The 14277-nt window shown below is 47.4% G+C and overlaps 1 protein-coding gene across 4 annotated transcripts in view; it reads right to left on the bottom strand.

The window, feature by feature from the left end:
* LSAMP (limbic system-associated membrane protein) overlaps positions 1-14277 on the bottom strand; it is a 1012183-nt gene that overhangs the window by 12586 nt on the left and 985320 nt on the right. For 2 of the 4 annotated variants that reach the window (XM_017731916.1, XM_008631753.2), the window contains one exon: positions 10723-10758. The exons of the other annotated variants lie outside the window; for them this stretch is intronic. In XM_017731916.1, coding sequence (XP_017587405.1) covers positions 10723-10758 — 36 coding nt within the window. The remainder of the gene's footprint in view (positions 1-10722; positions 10759-14277) is intronic. 4 annotated transcript variants of the gene reach the window in all.

The raw sequence follows: 14277 nt of genomic DNA, 5'->3' as shown, positions 1-14277 counted from the left end.
AATGCTCAGCTCAAGACATGCAAGAGGGCAAGAGGAGGAGATGTCAGCCAGGGTGAGGATGGGGAAACGTAGGACTTTATGTAAGCATGAAGATTAGGTAAGTAATGAGAACAGGTCCTGGGAAAAGGGGAGATAAAGAGAGGAAATTAGGTCCTGACCAGGCCCAGGAAAGCAGGGATGAGGGAGACAGGTAGAGGGGAGTGATGGTGCTTATGGGAAGAGGACATTAGTACCAGGACAGCAAAGGCAGGCAGCCAGTACCAGCCCAGGCTCAGAATTGCAGGGGAAAAGTGAGGTTTCCAGCAGAGCTGTTTAGGTACGGATGTGGCGCCCAGTGAAGCTCAGACGCCAACAAGCAGGTGCAAAAAAGGGCACGAGCAGCAGCAGGTGAAGGTGTGGCATCATGCGGGGCTGCAGTGCTTGTACGTCCTGTCTGTCAGCCTCGCTCGGCCGGCCGCTCGCTGCGGGTACCCCCGTCCCTCTGTCCCCGCCCGGACGCCGCCGCCGAGGCGCCGCTCCTTCCCCGCCGCTCCTTCCCCGCGAGGTGGCAGCCGAAGGACGCCGAACCCGCCTCGCCATCCCAGGCAGCCTAGGGGCTGGGAACTCTGGGAGCATGGGAAACTCTGGGAATAACACCCGGGGCTGGCCGACTCTGCGCACCCGCTCGGGAGAACCCCGGGTCCCGCATGGCAGAGCTCCCCGGGAACACGCTGAGGAAAGGGAGCCAGCTCTGCGCGCTCCGAGCCACCGCCGCTGAGCCAGCCACGGATGGCCGCACGCATGTGGCACGGAACCTGGTCCCCACCGGCCCGCACCTTTCTACCACCACTATGCACCTGCATTCTCGGCAAAACCTCTTTAGAAGACACAAAAAGCAGGACATCTGCCCACTACGGCAGCAGAAACCGAGGGTGCAGGGGGTGGGGGTGAAGTTTCTAACCCACTCTACTTATTCCACTTATTCTTATGATGGGCCCCCAGCATAAAAATGGACCTGCTGCAGTGAGTCCAGAGAAGGGCCATGGAGGTTCTCAGAGGGCTGGAGCACCTCTCCTATTGAAGACAGGCTGAGAGAGTCAGAGTTGTTCAGCCTTGAGAAGAGAAGGCACCACGAGACCTCACTGTGGTCTTCCAGTACCTAAAAGGGGCTGACAAGAGCGGGAGAAGGGCTTTTTATAAAGGCGTGTAGTGATGACAATGACTAATGGTCTTACATTGAAAGAGGGTAGATTTAAATTGTACATAAGGAAGAAGTTCTTCACTAGGAGAGTGGTGAGACATTCACAGAAACTCTGGATATCCCATTCCTGGAAGTGTTCAGTGCCAGATTGGATGGGATTTGAGCACCCTGGCCTAGTGGAAGGTGCCCCTGCGCATTGCAGGGGATTTGAAACTAGATGGCCTTTAAGGTCCCTTCCAACCCAAGCCATCCTATTATTCTACTTCCTCCACACAGATACTCCCCCTTGTGTCTCCTCACTCCCTCCAGCTCCTTTTTGTAACACCAACAACACCCTTGAAGGGACCCATTAGAGAGGGGGATGGAGACTGTGCCATGACATGTAAGCCTTGCTCAAGAAGCAAATGAGGCAGGATGTGTAAGTAAAGTCACAAGATCACCAGAGGAATGCCTCCAAATGTATGCACCATGATCATCACCAGCAGAAACTGAACCCGTTACTTTCAAGATTCCCAACACAGACCTTTAAAAAGGATCATTTGAGATGCAAGCAGAAAGCAGATACATTCCTGAGGGAAAAAAAATCATCCACTCATCTACATGTTTCACATCCACATTTGCCAATCTCATCATCTGAGTAAACCAAAACGAAGGCAGGAGAAGAGACAGCCGGTGCCAATTTTTCTCTTATTTACATTAACAAGACTCCAGGGCTTGACATATCTGCAGTTTGCTGATGGAAGAGAGCCCACAGAGAAGGTTCAAAGGCCATCAGAGAGCTCCTGGCTCTTGATTTGCTTCGGGGAATCTGCCCTTGGGATCCTGCCAGAGAGTGCAAGGTAAAATCTGGTGTTAGAGGGCAATTGGTCCCCATGAGTTTCTGAATGTAAGAGAAGCCAGAAAGCAGCATGGGATGGGCTAGGAGAACTTGTCTGTGATAGGAAGAAAGGAGTGATGGTAAACCAAGTATAGCCAGTCTGCTGTTTCTCCAGGTGCTGCCCACCCTGAGCAGCTCTGGGCTCCATGTTGTTGATAGGCTGACTCTACTTAAAGTGAAGGCTGGATTTCACCATGCAGGTGTCTCTGTCATCTCACTCCCTGGGGCCTGTGGGGGTCTTAGGGTTTACACTTGCCAGCTGCTCTGCAGGAAGCAATTTTTCCTAGTCTGTTGACTCTCTTGCCAGGGCTTCGGAAGATGAAATCTTTATTATCATGAAGGCTTAAAAGGGAGGAATACTGTTAATTCCATTTTCAAGGTCATACTTTGAAAGTTATTAATTTCTTTCTTCCAGGGCTTTGCACTCTACTCTGAGGCTTTAGGGATTACCAGCTTCTACTTACTAGGGTTCATTTGGGGCTTTTTTTTTCTTACTTCTTTCCTGTTCCTCCCCCCTCCTTTTAGAAGAAGACACTTCTCTTTCCTTCCCTGTTCTCAGTGTCGAAGCTATTTTGCTCATTGCCTGCTCATTCCCCATTGTCACTACCAGTTCTGCTCCTGTAATTAAAACTTGACTGTGACTGCAGTGGCAGTAGGCTGGCTTTCCTAGAGGTGCAAGTACCACTGTGCAAACTGGGGAGGATGCCCTCCAGCAACTCTCCAACAAGATTAAGGAAATGTCTCTGGTGTCTATCAATCTTTGCACTCGGTTTAATGTATTTCAGAATTTGCTCATGCTTTTTTAGCACTGAACAGTTCTTCCCCATGTTTTGGAGCTCATTCATGGTGTACTAAGTACTCATCTATCATACCTCTTGTCTTAGAGGAATGAAGATTCATTCTGTAATGCAGTTCACCCATCCTTCCCTAAGGTCTGAAGAATATCCCTGAAATTGTATTTCTCAGTGTCTTTCTGAGAAGGTCGTGGTGTTCAAGAGCTGTCTGCTTACACCATTTACCCTGGAGCTGCTTTACAGTAATCCTAGTCTAAAATTGAATTGTTATCCTGACCAGTGAGGTTGATGGTGGCTAGAAGACCACCTTTGTTTCAAGGTTACACAGATCTTTCATCATCAGATCTGTCCTGTGTGTATAAAAAGTTTCAATGTTTTCTCATAGCTGAAGAAATTGTTATCCCACCCTTTTCATTTCCCTAGCAACTGGAGATTTATTTAAAAAAAAACCACCCAGCCCCCAAACCCCACCTTCCCCAGCAACTGATACAAAATCAGATATTTAAAACTGTATTGTCTTCAAATCACACATTAAAGACTCTCATTCTACAAGCAAAACATCCAAAAAACCACATAGCACAGACTTTTTCAGGAGTCATTATGGGGAAGATCTGACTTTTTCTGCTTTTTACTTTCCTAGGATAAAGCAATCCCTCTCCTTCTCACCTCTCAAGCACTTGTGTAGGGCACAGCAGACCAAAGGTGATGCCAGCACATAACCCAGTGTCTCAATAGAATACAAACAGCATAGCTCCCCTCACCCAGAGCACACACAGCCCTCAGAAGCAGGTTTGCTAATTGGAGGCTCTGGAACCTCTTGAAAAATTAATATTTTCATCAGTTTCATGTCTGTCTGTTTACTCACTTCATCCCTGCTATGGTTTTCTACAAGCTTTACTGGATATGTGGCATGGGAAAGGTATGAGTGGCTGTGGACAGAAATGAAGAGGCAGGGAACATACACAGGGGTGACTGGAGCAGAAAAATAACTAAATTGGAGTGGAGAGTGACCAGTGTACTTGAGGTTGCTCTGGTACTGAAATGCAGTCCTACTGCAGCCTCTGCCCTTCCTGTCTTTCTCTAGTATCTGCAGAAGAGTATCCTCCCAGCCTGCCCTTGAGTCTTCTTAGGGATATCACTCTCAGTGTTTCAGTGAGTTAGAGATGTCATGACAGTCAAGCTGGGCCCATGGGCTGGTGTATGTCTCTGAAGTGTGAGGTCTAAGTAAATAGTACCTTGTGTTCCCTGTAGTTCTCATCAAAATATGGAGGTGTCCATGTGTGTGCAGTTCCAGAGTGAGGCTCCTGGTCACCTTAACACCCTAGCAGTGCAAGCATGGCTTTAATTCCCAGGCCTGGGAAAAACCGGAGCAGAAAGCCATCATGGCTTCCCACAGCCCATTCCCAGAGCAGTGTTAAAAAGGGAAAGTTATTGTAGCTTACACAGGCAGCTGAGCTGGCCTTCAGCTGGATGAGTTGGAGCAAGGGGAAAGAGGCAGGAAGCTACTCCTGTTCCTCATTAGATGTTCCAGGGTGCCTGGAGATTGCTCGGTGCCTGTGGGCTGTGCCTCTGAGCACAGGGTGGGTACGGTGACGTGGCTGGGGAGCGTCCCCATGGGTCAGTGTGCCTGTGTAGCTGCAACACCTACCGTAGGGGCTGCCTGACCGGGCCCTGCTGAAGCCATGCTGCTTAGAGCACATCCTTCTCCAGGGCCTGACCCCATCTCCCATCCATGCATGCACTCCCCAGGCGGCAGGGGGACATGCAGGCGATGCTGGGGAAGGGCCAGGCACATTGCTCCTTGCTCACCTTGCCACGAGGCCTCTCCCTTTGGCAGGGGAGCTCTGCTGACAGACCTGCTCGCCCATGGGAGCGAAGCCCTTCCAGGACTGCTCTGCTTTTTCTGCGAGCCTGATGTCTTTGGAATGGTTGGGTTTTTTCCCCATGCACACCCTCCCTCCCAAATCCCACACCTCCCTTCTCCTTTCTGGTTGTTTTTGTTTTTAGAGAGAGCGCTTAGACAGCTGTATTAATCATGCAAGCCCAGCCATGTGTAATGTGCTTTATCAACAGCAGAGCAGACACTGAATGGCAACCGGTTCACAAGCGGGCCCAGTGCACTGCCTGAGCTGGGAAGATAAACCTGCAGCTTCCCAAACCAACTTACCGTCATGGGTTAGTGAATGGAGAGACTGTTCACTTGGGACAATAACCAGAGGGGAGGCCAGCTTGTTGGGCAAATTCTTGAGTGGTTTACACTGGAAATGGAAGGGCGAAGAGGAGGAGGAGGAGGAGGAAGGTGGAAATTACTCTTTGGTCATTTTTTCACAGGGATTGGAGGAATTTTTGTGTGTGTGTAGGGATTAAATCAAGGCAACAGTGGCAGTTCTTCATCCTCCTCTTTGCTGCCCTCTGCAGTTCCAGCCAGCCTGTCTGGCAGCTCAACACAAGGAGGAGAGCAAGAGGGAGAGAGCAAGGATTGAAGTACACCTGCTGTGCAGTGGGAATAGGTTGCCTTCAATGTCTCCAAAGGAGGAAGTTCAGTTGATGACTTCAGAAGCTCATATAACATACAGATGGTATCAGGCTATGAATGTCCTCTGGGCTGGGGATATCTGGCTCAGGAGGGTTAGAGCCTGCCCCAGCTCTGTTCTGCAGGGTAATCTGTCCATGCTACAGCAGTAACACTATCACTGTGCCTATCAGACAACTGATTTTTCATGGCTGTCACTCTTCCATGGGTTTGTTTCTAATCTCTGCAGTGCAGTTATGTGTTTTCTCCCCCACTGGATCCACTCAAGCTCCACTCCCCCACCTGACTGCTGTGCCCTGACCTCTGTTCTGCAGGACTGTTCTGCATGCATGCAAAGCCACACCGGTGACTGCACAGACCTTGAAACATCTTCCTTATCCCACTGCAAGGACTCAGATTGGAGGAATATCTTTCTGGGACTTCCAGTCTCAGTTCCCATCCTCTGCTGCTGATCTTCACTCACTGGATTCTCCACAACACTGTACTATGCAAATATATACAACCCAAGGCTCATTTTGGAATACATCAGTCTAAATTAAAATAATGAACAGAAAGTACAGAAACAGATCAGGCAGTAAAGCCATTTCTCTTTCTTTTCCCCTGTGTCTCTCTTTTTTCTCTAACAAAGCTTTCTTTTCTCTACACTTTTTTTTTTTTTTTGGGAGGGGTGGGAAGAAGCAGATTGGCTTTTAATTTTTTTTAAGCAATCTCGACAAACAGAAGCTGTCTGTTGCTATTCAGCAAAACCCACCAAGCAGTGTTGGTAGCTTGGCATGAATTCTTGGCATGTCTCTTTTCCCCAAGATGCTGTTTCTGTCTACAGCCATACTGCCTCCTTTTGGAAGACACTATCATCACCTCTGACTTTGGTATTACTTTAAACCACAGAGTCAAAATAAGCTACAGTGCCATCCCTTGCCTTGTACCTACGAAATAGCAAGAAGCAATTACTATGATGTTGGCTGCCTGCCTTCACCCTGCCTTGTCCTTCCTGTTCCCTTGGCCTGAAAGCCCCACAGGCTTGGCAACCAGTGCAGTCCCAGCCCTCAGTGCCTGCAGCCCTGGCAGGGACTGGCACTGACCCTGAGCAGCAAGAGAAGCTTGGTCTGTCTGAGCATCCATCCTGCAGGGCCAATCCCTTCTGCACTCAGAAATGGACAGTGAGCTCTTTGGAAAATTGGCATGGATACCACCCGTGGGAAGTAAGGAGAACTGTGAGTTGTGCTTCCCACCCAGGCCAAGGGCGTGATCAGCTGACAATGCCCAGGGCTCAGGCAGCTTTCAGGGAAGTAAGGCATACCCTGAGTAGTCAGGCACACATCACTGTGGAGTGACCAGTACAGCTGAAGTATGTCCCTTGAATGCCTTACGATTTATGGGAATACCAGACTTGACATGGCTCCAAATATGCCCTCATGTGCTTGGTGCCTATGGCCATTATTTTTTTCTGCTCGTTATTTTTTCTCCATTTCTCTGTCAAGACCACAAAAAGACAAGATTGTCTATCTGGGCCTGTTTATGCTATGGCTTCCCCAGCTCTGTCAACCAGTTTGTCTCAAAGACCTGAAGGCCTGGATTTTCACTGACCCTTTTTCTAGAGCCCAAATGAGAAAGCACCCTCAGGCCTCAGTGAAGAGGACTCCAGAGATGGATGAGTCCTTCAGCTGGTCACATCATACTGGGAGAGCTGACTGCCTAGTGAGCAAACCCCCATCAAGTGGTAACCCTTTACAGCCTGTAGTCTCTGTTGTAATCCCCCACGCTTCTCTCCCTAGCTTTGATGGACTCAGCTGTCAGAAGCACAGGGACCTTTTGCCAAAGCAGACCCTGCTGACACGAGAGCAGCCAGCTCAGCAGAACTGGCAGGGCCATGCACTACAGAAAGCAAAAGGAGAGCAGAGATGGGTGGGAGGTGACCACTGCAACAGAGGAGCTCTCTTCTGCACAGCTGGACACCCAGAGAGAGGAAAGAGGACTGAGAGGGTATTAGAAAGAAAGATGCTTGCTGTTTCCCACTCTGGCCATCAGACCCAAATGAACATCTCTCTAGTCCCTTCCCCCAGCTCCCACCCACCTGATGAAGGCATTAGTGACAGTACAGGCTACACAGGCTACAGCTAAATGGAGACTATCTACGATCTACAGCCACACAGGGTCATTCTCCGATCAGTGCATGTTTTGGCAGAAAGACAGGACTCCTCATTCTCCTTTTCCCTCCCACTCTGCTAATTGCTAACACACTACTGCTATAAATCTTGTGTCAACCTATTGATGGCCATGACTTTGTCTGATCAGGCCCCAAAGACTGACACACTTGTTGCCCTGTGGGCAGCTGTGGATGTGCTGCTTTCTGAAACACCACATCCCCCTTGCATAGCTCCCAGGGCATCAAGCTAACCACGCTGAGAAAGCCCCTACTTAGCCTCTGGCAAGCCCTCATCACAAAACTCCTGTGAGGAAGACTCACAGGTTTTGAAGCCCACCGGTCTGGCTACACCATTCTGATGTGGGCACTAGGTTCTAATCACAGGGGAAGAAGTCATGTTCAAAGGGCTAAGGACAAGGGACAATGAAGGACAAAGATGGAGCTAATGCCATAATTTTACAGGTCCCTTTGAGGTTCAACAGTGGCCACACTTGGCCTTCCACTGGCAGATGTGGTGTGGAATGAGCAAATTCTCTTCTTCCAGAAGAAAAATCCTTTTGAAAAAGCACCTGATGATGCAGTAAGGCCCCCGCTCGGTGACAGCCAGGTCTTGTGTCAGCCCATTATAACATGATGTTACGATGCAGACAGAAAGATGTGATGATGTGGCATCATCCCAGAAGACATTTCAAGGCATTTTGAGTGCCTGGCTGCAGAATCAGGAGGGCTAGAACATTTTTCAAGGACAACTCAGTTGAGAGCTGAATCAGCTGGACTCCACCAGCATTTTAGGAAACTGTCTCATCAAATTCAAGTCCCATTTGTTTAGTTGAATGGGCTGCTTCTGAGTCTCCAGCCTGCCTGAAAGCAAGATGTTTCCACAGCAGCCAGCTAATGATAGCAATGCTTAGCAGGACTACAGCTCTCTTTGTCTCAAATCACCTTCCTTTTAAATTAATGCTCAAAACCCCACAGGGCAGGGAAGTGTTACTGAGGATTAACAGAAATGAAAATTGAGGGAGAAAGAGGAAGAAGGCTGTGATTCTGGTCATTGAGGAATCGCTTAATTGAGGGTTGAGGACTACAGTTCAGAACATCAACTTACAGGAAGAAAAAGGTCTAACAAAATTTAATGCCCAAGATTTCTTTGAAGGTGAGCAGCACAGTAAAAGGACATGCAAAAAGCACCAGTATCTGTGCTGAAGGCCCACAGTGGAGAAGCTGGTAGGGGCTTTCAGAAAACAAGTGAGGTCCAGAGTATTTAAGAGCTACTTTCCCCCTCTGCAAAATCCTCTTGGCATGTCCTGAGTCACTGGAGATATACCAGCATTTGGCACCTCAAATTCCTGGAGACTCCTCACAGGAGTGATGTCACACCAGGACGTCCTTCAAGATGATCTCAGGAGACTGGGGAGCAGTAAAAAAATAACAGCTTCAGAGATGGAGGGGAAAGTGTTTTAAAGGATCAACTAAAGCTGTGCAGGATGGCCTTGGCAAGTTGATTAGGAGGTGTATTTGTAATGGGAATCCTGGCCTTGCTCACTCACAGATTTTGCTTTATCATTTAGCTTAATGGGCTCCTAATTCAAAACCAGCTGTAAACAGGGCTGGCTATGAAAAAAATTAACACTGCCTGCCTGTGGAATTTAAGGATATATAATAAAAATAATCATAAAACCAAAGAGCCCTGGGTTTTTCATCAGACAAAAATATTTGTCATTGAAAATTCTGCTTAAAAAAAAGAACACCTAAAATTGGAAAACTCCTCAAAACCCTACATCCGAAACAGCCTCAGCAACTTTAATTTCATATCCAAGCACAGGTTTCATTTGCAATACATAAGATAATGGTGTTTAATTGGATTTATTTTTCCACAGTAGGTTCCCAATGGCCTACTTTACTCCTTTTCTCAGCTCCTTGAATGTTATTTACAAATCACTCTCTGGGATTTAATTTTAATGGTAGCTTGATTTCCACCTCCCCCCTTCCTTTTTTTTTTTAGGTACTTTTCTTTAATTGTATTTGTGGATTTGCCTTTTAAATAGGCAATTGTGACTACATCCTGAGCCTGAATAAGTTGCCAAGAGCAGAGCTTGATTTGAAAACGGCAGAGTAGTTAAACGGAGCATGTGTAACACCCAGCATTTATTGTTCTTTTCATGGGAGTACCTGCAGGTGCTTTGTTCAAGCAGGTGCTCTTTTGCAAAACAACATGGGCTCCTAATAACACTCTATCCCAAAGCTCCGTGCAGACATTAACAATTTAGGTCTCTGAGCAACCCATAAGTTGTGTGCATCTTCCTCATATGGCAGTAAAACAAAGATACTGAGGAGCTGTAGGCCAAGATTTTTTCAGTGAACACAGGGATATGCTGCCTTATGTTGATTTAGTTTCAAACACCACTTTCAAATGCTGTAGCCTGCTTTCTGGTTTCTGTGCTTTTTCAGAATGAAAGGATCACAACCACGTCCCAGATCTCATATGGATGTTTGGACCATGCTGCCTGCACCTGAGGCAGGAGTGGGCAGCGCAGAGACAGAAAAAACACCCAGACCCTGTTTTGTCTCCATACCTTCTTCCCTTTTGGAATAAAGCAGACAGTAACACCTCACCATGTGCCTCTTTTCATGCTCTCTGCCTCACGTATAGGGCTATGTGACTGGAAGACTTGGAGAGGTAGGACAACAGCATGAAAAAACAAAGTGTTTCATGGTGGATGATAGGATGCTCAACTAGAGTGAAAAAAACCTTCTGGCAGTGTTTTAACATTTAGTTTTCTCCGTGTCCTTTCCACCGTCTCTGCAAAAATTTAGTTCTGCTTATGCTTTTGATCCAAATCCGAACAAGTGGGCAAAGAGAGCTTAGGATGAGAATTTGTTTTAGGAGTAGGTCTGCAGGGAGATTGAACCTCACTAAAGACTGTCCAGACCTGGGTGACAACACAACATCATGGCTCAAGCTTGGTTAAAGGTTGTTGCTGTTCAGTTGATTGGTTTGTTGAAGAGGGAGGGGGGAAAGGGAAGGATGAGGAAGGTGAGCAGAAAAGACAAAATGACACCTAAATGAGAAGGGAAAGCCCTTATCTTCCTACATTTCTGAGCTGTTTTGCCCATGCCTAGCTCTGAGCATTTGTCAGGATGACGGAGAATGACCCGGCTAAAGAGCTACTTCAACATAAAACATATACTGACCTGGAAAAGGATTGGGGAGTGTGGGTAAAACTCGTTCTAAGGGGGGAAAAAAAACAATAAGCAACATGCAGGAGAAAAGGACAAGCCACTTTTCACACCAAGCAAGCAGCAGATACAAACCTGATGGAGTTGTCCATCCCCAAATTAAATGAACTAGAGTAGGTTTCATATACAGAGCATTTTGCTAGCAACATGCCTAATACACATCAACATCTCTTGGGACTGGGAGTCAGAAAGAAGTAATTTGAAAAACTAAACAAATAACAGCCAAACAGCAAGAGGGATTAAGCACCTGCAGTGAAGGTAATTGGAGTTGATGGGCCATATCTTCCTTCTGACTTTCAAGACCACCCATGTCATCACTCTACAGCTCCTCTTAGCTACACCTCTGCCTGGAAGCTAGTCTTGGCAGAGAGGTGAGTTGTGGGAGTCCTCCATGAGTAGTTGTTGCCTCCCCAGAACCTTCTCCACCCTGGATTCCTTGACAATGAGAGGACTCTTGAGGATCTGTGCATGGGAGCAGTCACCCTGGTGAATCCTCAAGGGCACTCTGCTCCTTTAGAGTTTTTGTCCTCTGAGGGGAACAGAGTTTTTGCAGACTTGTCATCTTCCAGTTGTGCACAGAGCCTGCTGTCTTGTTTATAGGGTTTTTATAATGTGTCCTCGTTATACGTCACAGCAGGACTTTGACATACGTCACTGCTGGCTTCACGGTTTGCTTCTTCCACAAAAGGATCCCAAAAGAATTGCACAGACACTGAGGGAAACCAGTATCAGAGACCTCAGTCTAACAGTAGTGCTAATTCTGCTTCGCAGATGGTGCAGGTGATGCACAGAGCAAGGAAGCAGTTTGCCCAAGGTCAAATGCTGAACTGTTGGCAGAGCCAGGCACAAAACCAAGAATGCAAGGTCCCCAGGCTTGACTGTTATCACTGGGTCTCCTTTCATTGCCTTTGGAGCTTGCTGGATGCCTTGTACTGACTGAGACAAGTTCCCACGCATGGACTGATCCATAGGTAGACATTTAGCTGCAACAGCTGGTAAGCCTAGGGCAATGAGTTGTCTCCTGGCTTACCTGCTAAGATCATAACTGATGGACACAGAGCTTGGCAGGATAAATCAGTAGTCCACTATTATTCTCTGATCACCTAGGCCCAGCTATTTGGAGGCTAATGGTCTTTCTACAGTATCCTTGGTTCAAAGAGTGAGTTTCTGTCTCACTGGAGCTCATGAGGATTGAGTAGGTCAGGCCCATCCCTATGACACTGGCAGAACTCCTCCCCTCACGGTGGTAATGGAGTTGTTTGAATCCACAGCAGGCACAGGGGAGATCAAATACAAGTCTAGCCTGGATCTCTGTGTTTATGTAGCAACAGGGGACCATTGTTCTGCGAAAGCAGGCTGTTTGTGCTGACAAGACTTCCTTGTTATTTAGTTTGGTTAAATAACTCAACTCCCCTTTACCTTCTTCCTGCACAGCAGGCTGCAGGCTGCACAGCATAAGCAGTTAAAGCAAAGCACTACGGCCTCATTATCATGCTGCTTTCTATTCAAGGACTCTATCTCTGTTCCCCTCTCCCACTGTGTGCTGCTTTTATTGTTCCACCCTGGCTCATTAGCAGTGTCTCAGCCTTGCCCCCTCTGACTGTCAGCCCAAACCACTTTCCTGTCTCCTGAGTCTCCCCGTTACTGACAGCCCTGGGGAAAACACGGGGTGTGCACTAGGAGGGATTTTGGCCACAGTTAAGGTTCCAAACCCCAGCAGCCACCACCGTAACCAAATGCTCAGGCACAACAAAGCGTGGGCAGAACGGAAGGAGGGGTGTCAGCGTGTGCACACTTGTGGCAGGATGCTAACAAATAATGACAAGTCAGAGGCTAACACCAGCTCCTAGAACATGCCCTGCTGCAACCAAAACTGCTAGGCTCCACCTGAAGCTTCTCAAGTTGGCACTGTCTTGTCAACTTCTGCTTCACCTGTGCGTTTGCTGATTCCCCAAAGGGTGCAGAGAATGCAGCAGGGGACCTGCTGATGGTGACAGTCTCCTATAACTGAGCCAACTGAGTCAGCAGGACTGCATCAGAATGTGCAGCACTGTGCTGATGTCTCCTGTTTCAGACTATGGGATGGGCTAGCTTGGCAGGAGGCAGAAGGCAACTAATTTGGAAAAGCTTTTTTTTCTTTTCTCTGCTTTGCTAGAATGCACCAGGTACTGCACGTGCTTCTGTGTGGCTGTGGAAGGATGTGTGGGTTTGCTTACACATCACACAGGTGCATGTTTTCATATACATACTCACCTACACATAAACCTATGTTCCTCCAGCAAATGTGTATCTGCTATGTGTATATGTATATATATACACATGTATATAAACATTTGTGTGTGTGTATATATATATATATATCTCTGTGTAGCATGTGTTAAGATACAAATTGTGACTTTCACTCATAATGCTTTTCATAGCACTGGTAGGTGAGTAAAACAAAAAGAAAACATGTTCCCTACCTCCTAATACACTTGGAGGAAGAACCCTTTCCCTTCAGTTGTGTCATCGCTTTTCACCTCTGTTGCTCTGTGATGGCAGCCCTGGCTTTGCCTCTCTGTCAGGTGATTTTCACAGAGATGTGTGTTACTGTCCCTTTTTTGTGCTTGGGGTTTACAAACCCTGCTCCCAGGCTCTGCAGAGCTGAATCAACCTACTGGCTCACCAATGCTGCCAAACATGGTCCTGCCTCCCAGCTCCTCATACCCACAGATGTGTTATACAGCTTCCTCTCCTGCATGGGCTTTGGTGCCTGTTGAGCCCAGCCATGAACTAGTTCAGCTCAGTACAACAAAAGAAAACATTTGGGGCATTTTAGAGAGATGAGCAGTAAAGCTCAGTTACTTATTCACTGGTTTATCAGGTTGGACTGGCTCAGTGGGCTGTCCACTGGTGGCAGAGTAAGTGAAACAACAAAACCATGTGGCACAGAGCAGGATGAGCAAAAGGACTGGGAGGGAAGGGATGCCAGAAAGCTATTAGATCAGTTGTATCATCAAACTGTTCCTGAGTACCCTCTCCACAAACATATTCCATATTTGCTGTTGGAGACAGTTTCCTGGGTAAGTTAAACCTTTGGTGGGGCCGTATTTATGTTGTAAACTCAGTCTCCAGGAGTGAGGGATATAAATCTCTCCACCTACAGCAGGCAATCCTGCTGCTACATCCTTTAAGGAAGATCACTAGCTATCTATTCATACAGCTCAAGGGAGCTGCTTTTGTATTTTAATGCATCTTCTATCTATGACATTGACATCTAAGGCACTCAGTCTCTCTGAGAGTTTTTCAGTGCTGACTGAGATTTCATGAAATGGTAGCCACCAATTTTTCTCTATTGCTAAACTGTTCTTTCATATCATTTCGCTCACTCCCTGTCTGCCCTCCACCTCAGGCGAAGCTGCCAGTACCTCATTATTAACTCTCTGGTTGTTTCTTCACTCCTTGCTGCCATTCTTTTTTGTGCTGCAATGGGACACTGAGGAACCATCGCTGTACTTACCTCCCCAGTGG

The sequence above is a fragment of the Corvus brachyrhynchos genome, unplaced genomic scaffold (assembly GCF_000691975.1).
Source record: "Corvus brachyrhynchos isolate BGI_N302 unplaced genomic scaffold, ASM69197v1 scaffold3, whole genome shotgun sequence".
Classification (NCBI taxonomy): domain Eukaryota; kingdom Metazoa; phylum Chordata; class Aves; order Passeriformes; family Corvidae; genus Corvus; species Corvus brachyrhynchos.
This window is presented reverse-complemented; position numbering and strand designations above follow the sequence as displayed.